The sequence below is a fragment of the Schistocerca piceifrons genome, chromosome 7 (genome assembly GCF_021461385.2).
Source record: "Schistocerca piceifrons isolate TAMUIC-IGC-003096 chromosome 7, iqSchPice1.1, whole genome shotgun sequence".
Taxonomy (NCBI): Eukaryota; Metazoa; Arthropoda; class Insecta; order Orthoptera; family Acrididae; genus Schistocerca; species Schistocerca piceifrons.
This window is the reverse complement of record NC_060144.1, coordinates 175,259,431-175,283,028: the sequence shown is the minus strand read 5'-3', so window position 1 is coordinate 175,283,028 and position 23,598 is coordinate 175,259,431. Positions and strand designations below refer to the sequence as shown.

General features: G+C 42.2%; 1 protein-coding gene across 1 annotated transcript in view; it reads right to left on the bottom strand.

Annotated features, from left to right (window-relative positions):
• Nucleotides 1–2,329: 2,329 nt before the first annotated feature.
• LOC124804721 (exosome complex component RRP45-like) overlaps nt 2,330–23,598 on the bottom strand; it is a 66,893-nt gene continuing 45,624 nt past the window's right edge. Inside the window, exons 7-9 of the mRNA XM_047264997.1 lie at nt 2,794–3,072; nt 2,624–2,711; nt 2,330–2,523 (exon numbers count right to left, since the gene is read on the bottom strand). Coding sequence (XP_047120953.1) covers nt 2,451–2,523; nt 2,624–2,711; nt 2,794–3,072 — 440 coding nt within the window. The 3' untranslated portion in view covers nt 2,330–2,450. The remainder of the gene's footprint in view (nt 2,524–2,623; nt 2,712–2,793; nt 3,073–23,598) is intronic.

The window sequence follows — 23,598 nt, the reverse complement described above, 5'->3', positions numbered from 1 at the left end:
GATTTAAATAACGGGATGTACTGAGAATAGTTTGTAATTAGGCATTACTTGCTTTGCTTCAATTTTATAAATAAGCTCTACTAGTGCATACTTAGTCTTTCATGAAATACACCTGTGTCACTGACTGAGTGAAAAGATAACTTAAGATAGAAACTGTCACGTCAAGAGTAGAAATGCCACACTTTGCTGGATATACATTTGCAGCCACAAGAATTGTAGTCATCTACACTCCTGGAAATGGAAAAAAGAACACATTGACACCGGTGTGTCAGACCCACCATACTTGCTCCGGACACTGCGAGAGGGCTGTACAAGCAATGATCACACGCACGGCATAGCGGACACACCAGGAACCGCGGTGTTGGCCGTTGAATGGCGCTAGCTGCGCAGCATTTGTGCACCGCCGCCGTCAGTGTCAGCCAGTTTGCCGTGGCATAAGGAGCTCCATCGCAGTCTTTAACACTGGTAGCATGCCGCGACAGCGTGGACGTGAACCGTACGTGCAGTTGACGGACTTTGAGAGAGGGCGTATAGTGGGCATGCGGGAGGCCGGGTGGACGTACCGCCGAATTGCTCAACACGTGGGGCGTGAGGTCTCCACAGTACATCGATGTTGTCGCCAGTGGTCGGCGGAAGGTGCACGTGCCCGTCGACCTGGGACCGGACCGCAGCGACGCACGGATGCACGCCACGACCGTAGGATCCTACGCAGTGCCGTAGGGGACCGCACCGCCACTTCCCAGCAAATTAGGGACACTGTTGCTCCTGGGGTATCGGCGAGGACCATTCGCAACCGTCTCCATGAAGCTGGGCTACGGTCCCGCACACCGTTAGGCCGTCTTCCTCTCACGCCCCAACATCGTGCAGCCCGCCTCCAGTGGTGTCGCGACAGGCGTGAATGGAGGGACGAATGGAGACGTGTCGTCTTCAGCGATGAGAGTCGCTTCTGCCTTGGTGCCAATGATGGTCGTATGCGTGTTTGGCGCCGTGCAGGTGAGCGCCACAATCAGGACTGCATACGACCGAGGCACACAGGGCCAACACCCGGCATCATGGTGTGGGGAGCGATCGCCTACACTGGCCGTACACCACTGGTGATCGTCGAGGGGACACTGAATAGTGCACGGTACATCCAAACCGTCATCGAACCCATCGTTCTACCATTCCTAGACCGGCAAGGGAACTTGCTGTTCCAACAGGACAATGCACGTCCGCATGTATCCTGTGCCACCCAACGTGCTCTAGAAGGTGTAAGTCAACTACCCTGGCTAGCAAGATCTCCGGATCTGTCCCCCATTGAGCATGTTTGGGACTGGATGAAGCGTCGTCTCACGCGGTCTGCACGTCCAGCACGAATGCTGGTCCAACTGAGGCGCCAGGTGGAAATGGCATGGCAAGCCGTTCCACAGGACTACATCCAGCATCTCTACGATCGTTTCCATGGGAGAATAGCAGCCTGCATTGCTGCGAAAGGTGGATATACACTGTACTAGTGCCGACATTGTGCATGCTCTGTTGCCTGTGTCTATGTGCCTGTGGTTCTGTCAGTGTGATCATGTGATGTATCTGACCCCAGGAATGTGTCAAAGTTTCCCCTTCCTGGGACAATGAATTCACGGTGTTCTTATTTCAATTTCCAGGAGTGTATTTAATCTCTTTGCTGGTGTGTACTTGAAATGGTTACCTGTTAATTGCACTTGCTGTGTGTGCCTGAATAAATCCTGTGAATTTGTACTTTATTATTTATTTTACTTTTGTCTCTATTTTTCTCCCATCATTACAATCTTATGATGGTCATTTAATGGGAAGCAGCAAACAGTCTTGAATGCAACTGGTAAAGGTGTTGGATGTGAGATTGTTCAATGTTCTCTGAAGGCAAAAATGCCAGTTCTTTCAGAGCTTGAAGTCATATTCAAATCCTGGTGACTGTCTTCTACACTTTACCCACATCTTCAGAATCTTTCAACTGATGTTACGCTTTATTTCATGTAATGCCTTTAATATGATGCTGTGACTGCATTAGCACATAAACTATGTTGCATTGCCAGTATGACTGTAAAGTGCACATCCTCTGTTGGCATGTGAAAAGTGTGCACTAACGAAGATTGAAGCAATTTCTTTCACTTACCTGAAGTGTACCTACTGCTGTGTAAGTATCAATCTAAGAATTACTTACAGTGTCAAAAATTAGACATGCTGAAGCAATATCTTTGAAAATGGCATTTACATGCAGGAAGAGGACAACATAGTATTTTAAATGCTACAAAACTATCTCTCAGTTAGTAAGTAATAATGTGCAAGGCTGGCTGTTACACAATAAAAGTTTGAATCACTCAAAAATCTTTATAACAATGAAGATGAAACGTATCAGACAAAACAGTCAACATTACAATAAAAAATTTCACATTTTGTACATTGTATGACACTTTTTTGTAGGAAAGATATATTTGCTACCACTTTGGTTTATACCATCCTCTGCTAGGTGCTTCTTTTTCTTCTACTTCTTCATCCTTTACTGCTTTCCTGGAACCAGAAACAATGGATAAGCTATAAGTGTTGTGCAAAACACACACACACACACACACACACACACACACACACAAATAATTAGAGAAATAATTACCGTGAACTCTTTCCCACTTCCATAACTTCATTGATGTCATCTGCGTGTAGAACACTAGTTTCCTCCTCTTCACTGTCGCCACTCAGTTCTAACAAAAAGTGAAAATGGGACTCTTCAGAACTGATTGGTAAACAGGTGTAATAGATACAATAAATGTGGAAATGACATACCAATGCTATCAACTATTTTCAGCCTCTCCTCAAAGCTCACTTCCTTGACTACCTCAATGTCTGGTGAATCATCTTTCTCGTGTGACTGATCACTGTTAATGCTAACTTCTTCAATACTGCTGCTGCTGGACACCTCCCACTTGCTCGGTCCTCCTTTTCCCACTTCCTCAACCTCTGTCTTTACATTGTTTTCTCTTTTTTCTTCTTTGACTTCCACCAGTTCAGCTGTGCCATTACCCAAGAAAATTACTTTTTCGTCCTTAGTATTTTCCACTTCACCTGCAAATAAGGTACAAACATAATTAAGTCTTTATACATCACAATTTCAAAGAAATTAAAAATTTGCTGTGTGTCCTTTTTAATATGTCATGGCTTATATATTTTATTATGTCACTTTGATAATAAGAAAACATCATCAGTCGTACCACATACAATGTTCTTATTCCTCCACAAGTTCTCATTATCTTTGTTTATAATTTTTAGTTTTGAGAAATAGTCTATCACTATTCAGTGACACTCTTCAAAGAGAATGCGCCAAAGGATGTGAAACTGGTAGCTGGGTATCTTATAAATGTCTTGCAGAACTGTACCTGAGACACGAGTGTACCTCTAGCGCCAACAAATCTAGAGCTTAAGACATACGAAATCTGATAGTTATTAAGTATGGTGGTTTTTTCAACCATACCAACCATCAGCTGCCTAACTGCTAAATAAGGAAGCGAACCAGATATTAAAAGAACACAAAAGTCTGTGCTGCAGTGAGAACTCTCAGCAACTGGATCGTAGCAGTTGGTTTTAGAGCACTCAATCTTGTTGTAAATAGCATTCTTCTAAATTTGATAATCTCTAATTGTTCAGGAGCAGGCAAAGACGGTGAAGTAAAAAAATAAGTTTACATCGTTAAGAAATTGAAAAACACTATGGATAGAAATTAATACAACAAATACTGCATAAGTAGTAGCAACCAGTTTAGAAAACTCATATCTTTCTCTTCAGCATTTAGAGATTAGAGCTGGCCTCACAAAATTTTACTGTCAGTGTCTAGGGACCGATGACCTCAGCAGTTTGGTCCCATAGGAACTTACCACCAATGACAGTGCCAATGCCTAAATCAAGATGTACTGCTAGCTTTGCCTTGATGCCCACTGCTCAACACACGGACCACACACTGCCAAATGGTGGTGTACTGGTATGCTGGTGTCACAGAAATAATACTATACTGACTCTTCTACATGCAGTAGGAAGTTACCAGTTTATGAACAATGCCTGTACGGAGATGAGCTAGAATCCCCTCATTCTGCCCAAGCGACTGGTTGGAGGTACACTATGACTGAGTGGTTGCTTTGGGAATATGGAGTCTATTCTCCACATTTTCAGCCACTCTCTTTCCCACTTCTCAATGACTGACCATTTCATGAACACATTCATGTAAGGGGAAGGCACCTACAGCCACTGTACTTTTCTCCGAAGTCTTTTCAGCTACTGCACTTGCCATCCAATTATCATAGATTGCTATACTTCACAGAATAGCTTTCCATTGTGGTTTTGAAGGGAGAAAAGGCTGACGAAGTTTTTCTATTGGGTACATTCACCAGATGTTCAGAAGAGGAACAGAGAATCAGATGAGAAATTTGTCTGCAATCCACACTGATAATAAAACTTTAAAACCATTGTGTCTCTGCTTGAAAATGATAATCTCTAAAAGAACTACACAAAATTCCATGGAGTTTTCACAGGTAACTTGAGTGCAGCCTGGAACATTAGAAAAAGATATCATAACTTAACAGTCTTATCTATAATCATCTGCTCACCTTGGTGGTTCAGATGTTTAGTTATCATGGCATTGTACATAAAAGAACCAATAGATGGTGCTGTCAGTTCTGAAGTACACCAAAAAACCAATATATATGGCACTGTTTGTTTCTTTAAACTCAGTGACATGTATTTTTGGAAGTTTGCATCAGTGACAGAATTACATGCAGCAATCATAAAAACAAACTAACAGTGAATTTACTTGTCCAGGACACAGAGATTTAGTGTTGCTTCTTTCGATAGGTTTCATTTATATTCTTTCTAGGAAAAACAAATTTCTCAAGTTTGCTTTGTGATTTGGGTGCTTACTCATTACATTTTGATTTTGTTTTGTTTATGATTAAAAATGCCTAGAAATGGTCAAGTCTCTTCAATACACTGGAACAGCTAAAAGACTGAGGACTGCGTGGTCTCAGGAAACCAATGGAAATTCCTTGCAAAACCAAGGCGTGACTTAACTCTGATCAAGAATGTCATGCATTATCTCTCTCCTCAGAACCTTTCACTCACAGAGGTTTAAAGTTACTTCTCTCCAATGTCACATCAGAGTTGAAATTTTGATAGTAAGTGGGACATGTGAACGAGTTTTTACACCCTAAATCCTGATTATTCCTACCAATTTACCATTTCACTTTAAACGTGTACAGTTTCCAGTGAGATTATGCTATGTCATAACCATATCCAAAACACAATGCCAGATGCTGTGTTGCAGGCATGGACCTTAGCGTCAGGTGCTTTTTGAATTCCCAGCTCTGTGTGGCTCTCTCGTGTTAGTGAAGCAAACAAGCTTGTAATTCACATCCCCAATCATATTACTTCAAACACTGTATACAAAGAAGCTTTATAAGTAACAAATAAATTCCATGCATACAAAATCTTGTGCACAGTTATAAATAAATACCCAGGATACTCTGGGTTTCTCAGCTAGTGCAACAAACAATTTCTTGAGAGCTGCAATGGCTACATACAACTCTGCTAGAAAGACAGTAAAAATTACCTTCATAAATGTATTTTAAGGCAGACTATTAAGACCACTGCTTGGAGCCATCAGCGTAAACCACTGAACAGCCGGTATACATGTTTAAAATAAAATTATTTGGGGCATACTGATCAACCATGGTAGTAGTTTGTTCCATTGCTGAGAGAGACCCCCATGTCTATTATGCTGAGACTGAACGTATGATGCTTCAAAAATGTTCAAATGTGTGTGAAATCTTATGGGACTTAACTGCTAAGGTCATCAGTCCCTAACCTTACACACTACTTAACCTAAATTGTCCTAAAGACAAACACACACACCCATGCCCGAGGGAGGACTCGAACCTTCGCCGGGACCAGCCGCACAGTCCATGACTGCAGCGCTAATCCCGTGCGGCTATGATGCTTCCCTTGGATCCCTAACAACAATGTATATTTCCAGATGAACTATGTAGGTTGTAGGTGGTTACTTAGTTACGTTATTGGTGGTGAGCAATGGTACTGAATGTAGGAAACTCTGTAGCTGACATGGCCCTAAATGTATGTTTCACTGTACCATGCTGCCACCAGATTGTTAGCTCAAAAGGGTGGAGTTTGTCCTATAAGCCCCATCAAGAAGTCTTTGAATCATGATACACTTCATTTAATATTTTCAAATAAGAAGTTTGTTCCAATCCATAAGTGTTACACTCTTAGTCCACTTGAGAGTGAATGAATGTCCTGTAAAATTGCAGTAAGCTTGATCTGTCAGCATTATAACTTTTCTAATGGAGGCACTCCAGAATATTCATGGCCTTCAATGCTCTCACCTATGGTTGTACAAATGTGATACCCAGATGAGCTTCCCTTGTATATGAGGTCCAGAACCCTCAGAGTTGCTGAAACTGAGAAGGATGTCCTCATATCACAAGTGGGTTAAATTAAATATCCACCGCAAATGGCAGTAACTGACACAAATGTTATCCAGTGGAAAAAATAAAACTTATGTTTTGGAGATATAAGGAGAGTGCTACAAGAACAAGTTGAAATTTTGATGAGTTGTCACTGTAACAGTGTAGGAATAACAATATTTCATAATATTGTGGCAAACAGCAAGCTTGTCATAATGCTCTTTATTGTCCTGGTTATGTTATTTAGAGCAAAGGGAAGAGCGCATAACACACTACCTTATGCGACACCATTCTATGGAGTAAGTTTATCTGAGATCATGTTTCACACTCAACTTTCAAATAACTATTTTATGAGAAGGGACTTCAATAACAATGATGCACAGCCACAAATTTTCCTTCTTTTAGGTTGGCTCAGGATATTATAGCTTATATAACCTGGCAGAAAATCCAAAGAGGTTCTGGTCGTATGCTAGAGGCAAGACACAATCAATGCTTTCTCTGCACGATAGAATGGAAATACTATCGATGAAAGTGCTGCTAAAGCAGAGATACTAAACACGGCCTTCCGAAATTCCTCCATCAAAGAAGATGAAGTCTATATTTCAACGACTAATGGAAAATCTCATATAAAGATGTGAAACAAATACTAACAAAGAGATAGAGGGGCTGGCCAGTACTTACCTCAGCTCAGTACAGCCGATAGATACACAAAAAACAGAACCGAAAATTTACATTCCTAGCTTTCGGAACAAATGTTCCTTCATCATGGAGGAGAGAGGGGAAAGAAATGGAAGAAGGGAAAGTGGGTTCAGTTATTCACAACCCAGGTTATGAAGCAACAGGGAAAGGAAAACAAGGAGGGTAGCGAGGATGGTGGCATGGTGGTCAGAGGGAAGCCAAAGATGTTCTCCTGTAAGTACTGTACCAGCTTCAAACCAAAGAGGGTGCATACAGAAGTAAAGAGGTATATAGTATAAAGATAAACACAACTATGTAGGATGAAAAGATGCGTGAACGGCTAAAGAGGAAAGGGAAAGAGGAGAAGACTGAGGAGTAAATGGGAGTGAGGTTGTTTAACGTAGGTTCAGTCCAGGGGGATGGCGGGATGAAAGGATGTGTTGGAGTGCAAGTTCCCATCTCCGCAGTTCAGAGGGACTGGTGTTGGGTGGGAGAAGCCAAATGGCACATACGGTGTAGCAGGTTCCTAGATCCCTAGAGTTATGCTGGAGGGCATGCTCCGCTACTGGGTATTGGACATCTCCTAGGCGGACAGTTCGTCTGTGTCCGTTCATGCGCTCAGCCAGTTTAGTTGTTGTCATACCAATGTAAAAGGCTATGCAGTGCAGGCATGTCAGCTGATAAATGACGTGTGTAGTTTCACACGTGGCCCTGCCTTGAATTGTGTATGTTTTACCAGTAGCAGGGCTGGAGTAGGTGGTTGTGGGGGGATGCATGGGGCAGGTTTTGCAACGGGGTCGGTTACAGGGGTAGGAACTGCTGGGTAGAGAAGGTAGTCTGGGAATATTGTAGGGTTTAACAAGGATGTTAAGGAGGTTAGGCAGGCGACGAAAGGCAACTCTGGGTGGTGTGGGGAGAACTTTGTCAAGGGATGATCTCATTTCAGGGGTTGACTTGAGAAAGTCATAACCCTGGCGGAGTAATTTGTTGATGTATTCGAGGCCAGGATAATATTGAGTGACAAGAGGGATGCTTCTGTGTGGTCTGGGGGTAGGAACATTGTTGTTGGACGGGGAGGAATGTATTTCTCGGGAGATCTGTTTGTGGACAAGGTCTGCAGGACAGTTGCGGGAGAGGAAAGCATTGGTCAGGTTATTGGTGTAATTGTTGAGGGATTCATCATTGGAGCAGATACGTTTGCCACGAATACCTAGGCTGTGGGGAAGGGAGCATTTGATGTGGAATGGATGGCAGCTATCAAAGTGAAGGTACTGTTGTTTGTTTGTTTGTGGGTTTGATATGGACAGAGGTGTGGATGTGAGCTTCTACAAGATGAAGGTCAACATCCAGGAAGGTGGCTTGGGTTTTGGAGAAGGACCAGGTGAAATTCAGATTCGAAAAGGAGTTGAGTTTATGGAGGAAATTAAGGAGTGTTTCTTCACCATGAGTCCAGACCACAAAGATGTCATCTACAAACCTATACCAGGCCAGGGGAAGCAGCTGTTGGGTTTTCAGTAAAGCCTCCTCCATGCGGCCCATGAAGAGTATGGCATAGGATGGAGCCATCCTGGTTCCCATGGCCGTTCCCCTGATTTGTTTGTAGGTCTGGCATTCAAAAGTGAAGTAATTATGTGTCAGGATGAAGTTGGTAAGTGTGATAAGGAACGAGGTTTTTGGAAGATCTTCGGGTGGGCGTTGGGAGAGGTAGTGCTCAAGGGCAGAGAGACCATGGGTATGTGGGATGTATCTATTGGCTGTACTGAGCTGAGGTAAGTACTGGCCAGCTCCTCTATCTCTTTGTTAGTATTTGTTTCACATCTTTATATGAGATTTTCCGTTAATCATTTAGATCACCTATATGGTCCACATCCTTCAATGTTTTGTCCCTTTTGTTAGCTATCACTTACATCTGTCATCTAAACACTTTCTCTTCTTCAGTGTTTTATATATACATAAATAAATATTTTCGTCACCAGCTGTGCTAGTTTCATTTTCCTTTTATTATCTTGTTCTGTTTATAGTCCACTTCTCTTTTTTTATTTATTGATTTATTTATGTAACATTCCATAGTTTTAATGTTCGTTATTCGCTGTTTTCCAGCGAACAATCACTGCCAACAATCTCTTCCACACCTACCAGTATCATCCATTTCCGTCGATTTCATGTTACTGGCGATAATTTTGTGCCATTGGCTATCTTTCTCTGCCACAGGAAAATTTTTTTGGGACATTTCTGCACTACCCGCGATCTTTTTCACGGCATGTGTGATCTTTTTTGCGGCACGTGCGATCTCCTTTTTTTCGCCACTCGCTATCTCTGTTTTTGAGCAACATGTGTTCTTTTCCCCTGATCTGGACATACTTGCTTGGTCTGGTCAACTTTTTCCGTATTTTTCTTATTTAGTGGTCTTCCTTTGGTATTGAACATTACCAACACAATTTCTTTCTTTCTCGCGCTTCCCTCCGTGTTTTATTCCTCCTTATGATTACTATTTTAACTTTAGTTATTTAATTTCCCTACCCACCAGTTACGCACTATGTACCCTAATCCTATACCACATTATTTACATTCATTCCGGAAACATGCATTCACCGTAGCCAAACTGCAATCCCACATACTTTTCCTCCGGTCCTGCTTAACCTTTGGAATTACCCCTAAAGGACTTACCTTAAAAGTTCCCACTTCTGGGTGCAACTCCTCCTTCCACCAGTCTCTCCTGGACTTCCAGAACCTTCAATCCTTAGCCCTTACCCAACTTGTCCTGAATCTCTACACTACTTCATGTAACCACCACTCCCAACAGCTCCTATCTCTCTTCAAAGTCCTCCACCCCTCAAACCCTTGCTTGGAGAACACACTCGGGAACATCATCCTAGAAGCCAGCTGCAAACTTGAGTTCCATGCCACACACCACCTGAAAAAACTATCCACAGTGCTAGTGCAACACCTAAGAAGTGGGGTCCCTATCCCTCACAAACACCAACCACAACAGAACCTTCAACAAACCCCCCTCATAGCCAACAAACCTAGCCTAGCCACCCTACTCAATCTCCCCATCCCAGCACATATCCCACACAGACTAAATCTCAACTATAAACACAGTCAAATGCCATATATCACCAGTCCCAATTCAGTTCTAAACCTCTCATTCAGATCCCTCTCTCCTCCAGAGACATCTGTTCTATCAAAAGGCTTTACCTTTAGCCCCACGCCTAGATTCAACCACACTGCCCTGGTTAAAGATCTCCTCTCATTCACCCGGAACCTCAACTGGAAATATCACTTCACTACCGAAACACAGCCCCCAAATACTAGACCCAGTGCTGAACCCTGTCTAGAACGGTTCCGACCGCTTTCTCAAAGGGACCCTCCTCCCCTCCCCCAAAACCATCCCTTGCAGACATTTCAGGAATTCCTCACATCCAGTGTTGCCTCCCAGTCCTTCTTGAACAACATCCCGACAACCCCCAACATCACCCCAGCTGAATCCCGTGCCATTAAGGAGCTGAAAACAGACCGCTCTATTGTCGTCCTCCCGGCGGATAAAGGCTCCACAACTGTGGTACTTGACCGTGTGGAGTATGAGGCAGAAGGACTGCGTCAACTCTCTGACACCTCAACCTACAAAGCTGTTACCCAGGATCCCATTCCCTCCATCCAGACTGAGCTGCAGAAAATCCTAAAAATCCAAGGTCCTTCACAAGGCCTCACAACGGCTTCCATAGACTTATTAACTCCACCTGAGCCACGTACCCCTACCTTCTACCTATTACCCAAAATCCACAAAGAGAACCATCCTGGCCGTCCCATTGTAGCAGGCTTCAAAGCCCCAACAGAACGTATCTCAGTTCTGGTAGACCAACACCTCCAACCTATCACGCGCAGACTCCCATCCTACATCAAAGACACAAACCACTTCCTAGAACGCCTCAAATCCATTCCCACTCCTCTCCCACCTGAAACCTTTCTTGTCACCATAGATGCTACATCCCTTTACACAAACATCCCACATACCCATGGTCTCTCTGCCCTTGAGCACTACCTCTCCCAACACCCACCCGAAGATCTTCCAAAAGCCTCGTTCCTTATCACACTTACCAACTTCATCCTCACCCATAATTACTTCACTCTTGAAGGCCAGACCTACAAACAAATCAGGGGAACGGCCATGGGAACCAGGATGGCTCCGTCCTATGCCATACTCTTCATGGGCCGCATGGAGGAGGCTTTACTGAAGACCCAACAGCTACTTCCCCTGGCCTGGTATAGGTTTATAGATGACATCTTTGTGGTCTGGACTCATGGTGAAGAAACACTCCTTAATTTCCTCCATAAACTCAACTCCTTTTCGAATCTGAATTTCACCTGGTCCTTCTCCAAAACCCAAGCCACCTTCCTGGATGTTGACCTTCATCTTGTTGAAGCTCACATCCACACCTCTGTCCATATCAAACCCACAAACAAACAACAGTACCTTCACTTTGATAGCTGCCATCCATTCCACATCAAACGCTCCCTTCCCTACAGCCTAGGTATTCGTGGCAAACGTATCTGCTCCAGTGACGAATCCCTCAACAATTACACCAATAACCTGACCAGTGCTTTCCTCTCCCGCAACTATCCTGCAGACCTTGTCCACAAACAGATCTCCCGAGCAATACATTCCTCCCCGTCCAACAACAATGTTCCTACCCCCAGACCACACAGAAGCATCCCTCTTGTCACCCAATATTATCCTGACCTCGAATACATCAACAAATTACTCCGCCAGGGATATGACTTTCTCAAGTCAACCCCTGAAATGAGATCATCCCTTGACAAAGTTCTCCCCACACCACCCAGAGTTGCCTTTCGTTGCCCCCCTAACCTCCTTAACATCCTTGTCAAACCCTACAATATTCCCAGACTACCTTCTCTACCCAGCGGTTCCTACCCCTGTAACCGACCCCGCTGCAAAACCTGCCCCATGCATCCCCCCACAACCACCTACTCCAGCCCTGCCACTGGTAAAACATACACAATTCAAGGCAGGGCCACGTGTGAAACTACACATGTCACTTATCAGCTGACATGTTTGCACTGCACAGCCTTTTACATTGGTATGACAACAACTAAACTGGCTGAGCGCATGAACGGTCACAGACGAACTGTCCGCCTAGGAGATGTCCAATACCCAGTAGCAGAGCATATCCTCCAGCATAACTCTAGGGATCTAGGAACCTGCTACACCGTATGTGCCATTTGGCTTCTCCCACCCAACACCAGTCCCTCTGAACTGCGGAGATGGGAACTTGCACTCCAACACATCCTTTCATCCCGCCATCCCCCTGGACTGAACCTACGTTAAACAACCTCACTCCCATTTACTCCTCAGTCTTCTCCTCTTTCCCTTTCCTCTTTAGCCATTCACGCATCTTTTCATCCTATATAGTTGTGTTTATCTTTATACTATATACCTCTTTACTTCTGTATGCATCCTCTTTGGTTTGAAGCTGGCACAGTACTTACAGTAGAATATCTTTGGCTTCCCTCTGACAACCATGCCTCCATCCTTGCTACCCTCCCTGTTTTCCTTTCCCTGTTGCTTCATAACCTGGGTTGTGAGTAACTGAACCCACTTTCCCTTCTTCCCTTTCTTTCCCCTCTCTCCTCCCTGATGAAGGAACATTTGTTCCGAAAGCTAGGAATGTAAATTTTCGGTTTTGTGTTTTGTGTATCTATCGGCTGTACTGAGCTGAGGTATGTACTGGCCAGCTCCTCTATCTCTTTGTTAGTAGAAGTATATATTCCACAATTCAAATCAAGAAGAGCTGCCAACATGAGTAACTTAGAAGTAGATATCCTCAGAATAGTGAATCAATTTACATCACTTAATCAAAGCAAATCTTCCTGTCTGGACTGTATACCAATTAGGTTCCTCTCGGAGTATGCTGATGCAATAGCCCCATACTTAACAATCATACACAACTGCTCGTTCGACAAAAGATCCGTACCCAAAGACTGGAAAGTTACACTGGTCACAGCAATAAACAAGACAAGCAATAGGCGTAATCCACTAAATTACAGGGTCATATCATTAACGCCAATATGCAGCAGGGTTCTGGAACATATATTGTGTTCAAATATCATGATTACCTTGAAGAGAAAGATCTGCTGACACACAGACAACATGGATTTAAAAAACACTGTTCTTGTGAAAGACAACTAGCTCTTTACTGACACTAAGTGTTGAGTGCTAGTGACAAAGGATTTCAAATTGATTCCATATTCCTAGATTTGCAGAAGGCTTTTGACAACGTACCTCACAAGCAGCTTGTAATCAAATTACGTGCTTATGGAATATCATCTCAGTTATGCATCTGTATTCGTAATTTCCTGTCAGAGAGGTTACACAGTTCATAGTAACTGGTGGAAAGTCACCAAGTAAAACCGAAGTGATTTCTGGCATTCCCCACGATAGTGTCATAGCTCCTCTGTTTCTCCTATTTATATAAACAATTCAGGAGGCAATCAGAGCAGCCACCTTAGGTTTTTTCCAGATGGTGCTGTCATTTATCTTCTAGTATAGTGATAAGAAGATCGAAACCAACTGCAAAACTATTTAAATAAGATATCTGAATGGTGTGAAAATTGTCAACTGACTCTAAATAACAAAAAGTATGAGGCTATACACATGAGTGCTAAAACGAATCCATTAAACTTCAATTACACAATAAATCCATCAAACCTGAAGGCTGTAAATTCAACTAAATACCTAAGAATTACTAATCTGAACAACTTGAGTTGGAAAGAACACAAGTAAAACACTGTGGGCAAGGTGAACCAAAGACTGCATCTTACTGGCAGAACACTTAGAAGATGCAACAGATCTACTACAGAGACTGCCTACACTACGCCTGTCCGCCCTCTTTTGGAGTGCTGTTGCACGGTATCGGATCCTTACTAGATACGGTTAACGGAGTACCATGAGACAGTTCAAAGAAGACCAGCACATTTTGTATTATCGAGAAATAGGGAAGAGAATATCATGGACATGATACAGGATTTGGGGTGGATATCATTAAAACAAAGGTATCTCTCATTGCAGCGGGATCTTCTCTCACTAAATTTCAATCACCATCTTTGTTCCCCGAATGCGAAAATATTTTGTTGACACTCACCTACACAGGTAGAAACAATCATCACAATACAATAAGGGAAATCAGAGCTCGTACAGAAAGATACAGGCATTAGTTGTATCAGAGCACTGTTCAAGAGTGGAATAACAGAGTATTATGAAGATGGATTGATGAACCCTCTGCCAGGCACTTAAGTGTGATTTGCAGAGTAGCCAAGTAAATGTAGATGTGGGTGAAGCACATTGTGTCACATGCTTATCCAATATCCCTCTGAGATGTCACTTATGTCTCTATATAAGCTGCTTCTAGTAGAGTCAGGCTATCAGGGAGTGAGTCCTAAACTCATTGCAAACAACTGATAAGATTTCATCATTTGAGAATCCAAGTGCAGTACCATTTGATTAATCATTCATTCAACACTGTCTCCTAAGCAGCTGTTGAGGGCAACAATGAAATATCCGCTTGTGGATGCCTAGCTTTGGGCAGGCAGAGAAGATAACATCCCCCGACAAGTTGGGATATACACAGAAGAGCAAAAGAAACTGGTACATCTGCCTAATATCGTGTAAGGCCCCTGTGAGCACAAAGACGTGCGTCAACATTATGTGGCGTGGACTCAACAAATGTCTGAAGTAGTGCTGGAGGGAACTGACACCATGAATTCTGCAGGGCTCTTCATAAATCTGTAAGAGTACGAGGGGGTGGAGACCTCTTTTGAACAGCACATTGCAATTCCAGATATGCTCAATAATGTTCATGTTGGGGGAGTTTGGCGACCAGTGGAAGTATTTGAACTCAGAAGAGTGTTCCTGGAGCCACTCTGAAGCAGTTCTGGATGTGTGGGGTGTTTCATTTTCCTGCTGGAATTGCCAAAGTCTGTCGCAATTCACAATGGACCTGAATGGATGCATGTGATTAGACTGGATGCTTACATATGTATCACCTGTTGTAGTCATATCTAGACATATCAGGGGTCCCATATCACTCCAACTGCACACGCCCCACACCATTACAGAGCCTCCACCGGCTTGAACAATCTCCTGCTGACATGCAGGGTCCACGGATTCATGAGGTTGTCTCCATACCTGTATATGTCCAGCTGCTCAATATAATTTAAAAAGAGACCATTCAACATGTTTCCAGTCACCAACAGTCCAATGTCTGTGTTGACGGGCCCAGGTGAAGCGTAATGCTTTGTGTCGTGCAATCATCAAGGGCACACAAGTGGGCCTTTGGCTCCAAAAGACCATATCTATGATGTTTTGTTGAATGGTTCACACACTGACACTTGTTGATGACCCAGTACTGAAATCTGCAGCAATTTGTGGAAGGGTTGCACTTCTGTCACATTGAACAATTCTCTTCAGTTGTCGTTGATCCCGTTCTTGCTGGATCTTTTTCTGGTCACAGCAATTTTGGAGATTAGATGTTTTACCGGATCCCTGAAACACTAGACTCGTGAAATGGTCATACAGGAAAATCCCCACTTCATCGCGATGCTGTGTCTCATTGTTCATGTGCCACCTATAAAACCATGTTCAAATTCACTTAGATTTTGACAACCTGCCATTGTAGCAGCAGTAATTTATCTAACTACTGCGCCCGACACTTGTTGTCTTATATAGGCGGTGCTGCTTGCAGCGCCGTATTCTGCCTGTTTACGTATCTCTGTATTTGAATACGCATGCTTATACCAGTTTGTTTGGTGCTTCAGTGTAATAACTGTCCCAAAACTGGTTCCAAAGGCTGTTGATACCTCATAAAGTACTGAGTACCATTTGGTCCTACAGGTGTAACTTTATCACAGATTTGATGGATTCAAGTTCTCAAATAAAGAAGAACCTTCCATTCTTATTCATTATTGAAGCTGAGCAGAAGTCCAGATGTCCTCTCTTTACAGACTCCTTCTAACACAGAAATACAGGCTATTTGCTTATTTCCTGATGTCATATAAAAAACTCCGGCAAGTGCGATAACACTCATGCTCTGAGGCTACCATACAAACTTAATTATGTATATAGATAACGATAATAATTTCGAGTGGGTCACTGGCCTGGTGCAAATCTTTCTGCTGGACGCCACTTCGGCAACTTGTATGTCCCTAATCTACTCCAGTTATCCAACCAGGGTAAGGGACCTATAGTTTAATGTGAAATCCAAACCACATGTTGTTTCTGATGACTCCTCAGAAAGCTGACAGGAGAAGGCTAGGTTAAAACGAAGACTGAAAAATCCGTATTCAGACGGATTTGATCCCATGACTTCTCTGCTTCTAGGCACTTGCTTTACCACTACACCACCATGCCCAACATGTGTATACAAGTAGACTCATTCATCTATAGGCTCTGATGAGTGAGTTTGTATCAAAATATGGCACATATAGCTACATCTTTTGATTGCACTGACTTAAAAGCTTAAATTTTTCACATTGCCAAATGACTTTTGACCTTAGTATGTAGCATAAATTTCAACTTGATACCTATACCTGCTTCTGAGGAAAAGGGGTCTTAACAGATGGGCAACAAATGGGAAAAAAATATTTTTATGTGATATAATTACAAATTAACAATTATTGTATTTTTTTCTTTACTTGTACTGTGAAACTTCGCTTCTTCTCAAATTTCATGATCCTACATAAATGGGAAGTACTATATAGGTTCTGATGAGTGTGAGTATTGAAACATGTGGCAGAAATGGCCATATAGCATTGAGCTCCACATCAGGTTGTGTGTGTGTGTTAAAATCTATTAGAGGAAATGGATGAGGAAGTTCTTTGATCAGTTCAATAAGAGCTGAACAGCGGTCAGAGATGGTCTTTTGGGGTGCATGAATAGTAACTGTAACTGGTTGAAAGTTGTTGTGGAGACTGAAAGCACACTGTGGCAAGTGTCCTCGATGAACACAGCCATACCATCTTTAGGTTTCTCTATGTCATACACTCATCCTTCATATGGATGTTGTAGCTTTTTACAAAGAGACACATGGCAATCAGATTTTTGTATTTTTTTTTTTTTTAAATTCATAGTATTTTAAGTTCAGAAGTCAATACTAATCACCCATAGCAGTTTGATGCCGCCCATAGCAGTTCAATGCAACTCTCAAAAACTCAAGGAAACTGACTTTGTAGTTTCCTGAGCATCTTTAATATAAAATAAAATGAGATCAATTTTTCGAAAGGCAGTGTGGCTCTGTGGCAGAGCGCTCGTATACCACAAACGCAGCACAGATTCGATTCCTTGCAACAAAAATTTTTTAATTAAGTTTCATGTTCTACAAGTATTTCCATGAAGTAAAAAATACATAACAATGGGGTCATACTTGAGGGGGGGGGGGGGGGGGGGGAGTAGCACTCAAGACCGTTATATCACTGGTTTGAGTCTAGTTTCTGTCATTATTATTATTTCACCTGTTCAGTTCAAATACATAAGTCATTTAAATACAAAATTCATCTAATATATGTTAATTGATGATTATCTGTCATTTTTATGAAAAATGCAGGTCGTCTTATTGCTAATTACACATCATACACAAAAGTCCAATTTTCATTGCAAATATAAATGTTGAATTAGTGATCTTTTATAACAGATTGTTAATAAAAACAGTACAAATAAAAAAGAACATTACAAATTAAATTTTGTCATATTTATATATTTTACTCTTTATGGAAATGCTCAAGAAACATGCATCTTTGTTTGAAATGTTATGATGGCTAAGAAGAGAAGCAGGCTGTCAACATCACAGGTGAGGCATTTTACCAGAGAGCCATGCAGCACACCGCAAAAATAAATAATGTATATATTCCCCACATGGTCTCCTTTTAGCAGTGTGCCATCAGGTGGCTTGAAGTGGATCTCTTGGAGGCATAGACAAAGAGATTTGTCAATGTTGCATCCTCAAGGGCCCACTCTACAACATACCTTTGTGCAGTGCTGTGTCACTGGTTGCATAATCAGCAGTTGCAACCAATCTGCAAGACTGACAGTGCTGCCTCAAAAGGGCACCACAGCTGACAGAACTACTTTGCCATGCATTCTGCAGATGACAATCACTCGCCTGATGACATCACATTGCACAGAGAACCAACAAATATGCAGCTCATCGCCCAGCCAGCACCAGTCAATCCTGCGGATTGAATCTACTCCTCTGTGTGATAATACACTCAGCTGCAACAGGCCTCTACAAGTCAGTCTAAAGTCAGTCGACGGCATGGTCAGTCCACAGCTGGAGTCTACGCTAAGGAGATAGTGGGCTACTGTCTACAATCATCGTCATTAAGTGGCAGCACTGATAGTACAGCTGGCCTGCAGGAAATCATCTCGGAATATAACTTAGCAGATAAGTTGTTTGTAATTTAAGAGCCTAAATTTGAGCAAAATTTCATGAAAATGTTTTGATTAAATTATAACCCCAAAAATCAATAGATAAAAGTATCGATGTTTTCAAACTACATTAAATGTATCAATGTTTTCTAGCTATGTTAACTGTCTTTGACAATCTGTTAAAAGTAAATGAAGTAACAGAGATTGTTTATAGAAACCCAAAGCATAATAATGAATGGTTTTTATAATTATGATGACTGTAATATTCATAGGTTAATTGAAAATATGTAATACTTTTGACAAAGCAAAAAAGAAAGTCAGGAATCCATTTTTGGTTTTCAACCTGCTATTGTATGGATGACCTACGTGCTAAGTGACGTGGGTACAATGCAATGGAATGGAATGAAAAAAACAGCAGTTGCAGGCAGGGTAAGCCTGTAGCGCACACATAGCTGTGTCATGTGCGGCGATGATAATAGTTTTTGAGTGCTAAAATTGTGCATAATCATGCGAAATTTGGTTTGAAAGCAGCATTTGTGTCATAAAGTCATCTACAGAAATGGTGGTTTTTAGAAAGCAATAATATCTAACATTAATCTATGATGGAATTTGGAGCCAATGCTACATGAAAAGGAAAATCGCTACCACAAGCGGCATGGTAGTAAAAAATTAATTCCATCTCTCAGCAGATGTGAAGAGGCTAACCCATTATCATTCTGCAACATACAACTACAGTACCATAACAGCCATGATAAATAAGGGAAGACTTTTTATTAAATTTAAATAAACAGAATTGAGCCTGCTAGTCTCCCATTGGGTGCCTCCCCAGGTGGTGGTTAAGGGAATGTTCATCAGATATGGTGGACACCGAAGAAATAAAATACCCGTGGCGGACCAAAACTAGCAAACTGCTGCCTTGCCTTGGGAGTTGCGTATCCAAAGGCTAAGGGAAGAAAACGCTGAAAAAAATTAATGTCACGAAACTTCAACAAAAAAAAAAAAAAAAAAAAAAAGCCAAATGGATAAAGGATGATAGACATGGCAAGGACAAGGCTATAGAGGAAAGGCAACCAAACGATGGGAGACAAGAAGAGAAAAGAAAGAAAAACAATATAAAGCATAAATTGGATTTATTCATCGGTGAGATCACTATACCGTCCAGGTGTTCTGAAAGTGATGCTAGACCAAATAATGAACCTGAAGCAGAGCATCATAGCATTAATAGAAATAAGATCGGGAGTGGAGTCCTAGAACAGAAAGTAGTAAACATATTTTGTAGCTGTAGTGAAAAGAAATATGAGTTCAGGACAGGACTTTGGTGCATCATCAACTTAAGCACTTAGTAATTGGATTCAACTCCGTAAACCCAAGACTACTGACATTTAGGATAAAAGGGAAATTCTTCAATTACCCCATAATTAATGACCATGCACCAACTGAAGAATCAGAGGATAAGGAGAAAGACGATTTCTATAAATCTCTGGAAATAGCATAGGATGAATGCCCCAGGCGCAATATAAAAAAAAATAGCTAGAGACCTAAACGTCCAGGTGGGAAGGGAACAGATCTACAGACGAAGAATCAGCATTTATTGTAAACATGCCATAAGTAAAGACTATGGGACAGGGTTGATACTATCTGCCACATCTAAAAACATGGTGGTAGGCTCAACATTGTTCCCACACAAGGAAATACATAAGGAAACATGGATAGCACCAGATGGAAATACAATAAATCAGATCGATCATGTACTGCAATGAGGAAATTAAAGAACAAGAAGGCAGCAGAAACAGATGACATCCCAGCTGAACTTTTCAAGCCAGGAGGCTCTGAATTGGAAATGAACATCTTGAAACTGGTTAAACTAATATATGGGAAGAAGAGGAAATGCTCCAAACATAGAAAGAAGGAGTTCTATGCCCTACATATAAGAAATGAAACCAAATAGGATGTGGTAACTTTAGAGGGATCACACTGCTTATCTAGGATATAAAATCCTCTCTAACATACTGCACAACTGACTCCTTCCAATAATAGTCAGGGAAACGGGGCTGTACCAATGTGCATTTACCCCGGTAAGTTAACTATCGGCCAGATATTTAAACTAAGACAAATTCCGCACAAAACAAAGGAATACAGGGTTGGAACATATAATTTTTTTACTGATTTTAAAACAGTGTACGATAGTATAGGCAGAGAGCAACTATATCAAGCTCTTGGTGAATAGGGTATTTAAAAAAACTGATAAGGATAGTGAGACAAGGAGAGAAATGCAAGGTTGCATAAAAATTGGAGGAATGTTGTCCAATACTTCTGAAATTAAAAATGGAGTACAGCAAAGTGATGTGCTGGCATGCTTCATATTCACTGCTGCCTTGGAGAAGGTGATGAGAGAAGCAAATATCTTTAATAAGGGAACGATTTTTCATATATCTGTGCAGGTACTGGCCCATGTAGACGACATTGACATATTAGCAAGAACTCTGATGGCAATGGAAGGAACATTCACTGCACTCAGAAAGGCCAGCAAGATAGTAGGACAAAATATCAATGAGCAGAAAACAAAACACCAAGCTGCTGGGAAAGCGCACAAGGTGAACATGTCAGCCGAAATAATCATGGGTAGTTATACAATTGAAAAAGTCAATCATTCCAAGTAGCTGGGTTCGACTGTAACCACCTTAAATGATATCTCATACAAAATAAAGCAAAGACTAATTGCAACCAATAAAGTTTATTTCACCTTAACAAAGTTTCTACCTCTAAGGCTCCTGACGAAGACACAAAACTAACCACTTATAAAACACCGATCAGACTAGTGCTTACACACACCACTGAGACCTGAGCTGTGACAGCAAAGGATGGTGAATCATTGGATGCATTCAAGAGAAGAATACTCAGGAGAATCATTGGCCCAATTTGCGAAAGGGAAAGGTGGAGGAGGGGATACAACTATGAATTGTATGCCATCTACAAAGACCAGCCCGTTACATTTGTGAAGTCATCTAGGCCGAGGTGGGCTGGACACGTGGCACAGGTGAATGATACAGAAATACCAAAAAAGGTATTACAAGGAAAGCCAGGTGGACAGAGAGAACATGTCAACAGAAAACTAGATGGGAGAACAGAGTCATACAAGACGTTCAGAAGATGGGCTACAGGAACTGGAAAATGTTAGCAAGGGACCGGGATAAATGGAAGGAGATAGTCGAAGAAGCTAAGACTCATCACGAGTTGCAGAGCTGCAGAAGAAGAAGAAGAAGAAGAAGAAGAAGAAGAAGAAGAAACAGAAGTGCGGCAAATACTACGGTCATAAAATTCATATCTAATTATTGAGCAGATTCAGTTATTTAAAAGTATGTATTAAATTCATTATCCTACAGTCAGACTGAATTGTAATTTCCTTGTCACTATGGTTAAATTATTTTGGGTACCATCTGACAGTAGCAGCTGTGTTATGCTGCTCTTGGTCCCAAGCGACCTTGTGGTTGTCATTATATCCCATGGAGTATTTTATCTGGTTGACAATCATCTTATACTTTTACATCTTACACACATAAAAAAAAAATGTTTTGCATCACCTCGGTTCTGAGAGTTCCGGAACCTATACAGAAAATTGGAATAGAGATCAACATAAACATCATTTCCACCCAGAATGAGAATTCCACACTGCAGCGGAGTGTGTGTTGATATGAAACTTCCTGGCAGATTAAAACTGTGTGCTGGACCAAGGCTCGAACTCGGGACCTTTGCCTTTCATGGGCAAGTGCTCTACCATCTGAGCTACCCAAGCATGACTCACGCCCCGTCCTCACAGCTATACTTCTGCCAGTACCTCGTCTTTTACCTTCCAAGTTTCACAGAAGCTCCCCTGCGAACCTTGCAGAACTAGCACTCCTGGAAGAAAGGATAAGCACTTGCCCACGAAAGGCAAAGGGCCCGAGTTTGAGTCTTGGTCCGGCACATAGTTTTAATCTTCCAGGAAGTTTCATCATTTCTGCCCTTTTTATTCTTCACGAAAACCACACATTGCATGATGTACCACCATACAGCTAGACCTTCAGAAATGGTAGTCCAGATTAGTGTACACACCGGTACCTCTAATACACAGTAGCATGTCCTCTAGCATTGATGCATGTCTGTATTCACCATGGTATACTATCCACAAGTTCATCAAGGCACTGTTGCTCCAGATTGTCCCACTCCTCAACGGCAATTCAGCGTAGATCCCTCAGAGTAGTTGGTGGGTCACATCATCCATAAACAGCCTGTTGCAATCAATCTGAGGCGTGTTTGATAGAGTTCACGTCTGGAGAGCATGCTGGTCACTCAAGTCGAGCAATGTCGTTATTCTAAGGAAGTCATTCACAAGATATGCATGATGGGAGTGCGAATTGTCATCCATGAAGACGAATGCTTCGCCAATATGCTGCCGCTATAGTTGCATTATCGGTCGGAGGACGGCATTTCATGACCACCAGTGGCTTACGTCAGCCCCACATAATGCCACCCCAAAACAGCAGGGAACCTCCACCTTGCTGCACTCACTGGGCAGTGTGTCTAAGGCATTCAGCCCGACCAGGTTGCCTCCAAACACATCTCCAATGATTGTCTGGTTGAAGACATATACGACACTCATCGGTGAAGAGAACATGATCCCAATCCTAAGCGGTCCATTCGGCATGTTGGGCCCATCTGTACTGCACTGCATGGTGTCGTGGTTGCAAAGATGGACCTCGCCATGGACGTCAGGAGTGAAGTTACGCAACATGTAGCCTATTGTGCACAGTTTGAGCCGACATGACATCCTGTGGCTGCACGAAAAGCATTATTCAACATGGTGGCGTTGCTGTCAGGGTTCCTCCGAGCTACAATCCATAGGTAGCAGTCATCCATCGAAGTAGTAGCCCTTGGACAGCCTCAGCGAGGCATATCATTGACAGTTCCTGTCTCTATCTCCTCCAAGTCTGAACAACACCGCCTTGGTTCACTCTGAGACGCCTGGACACT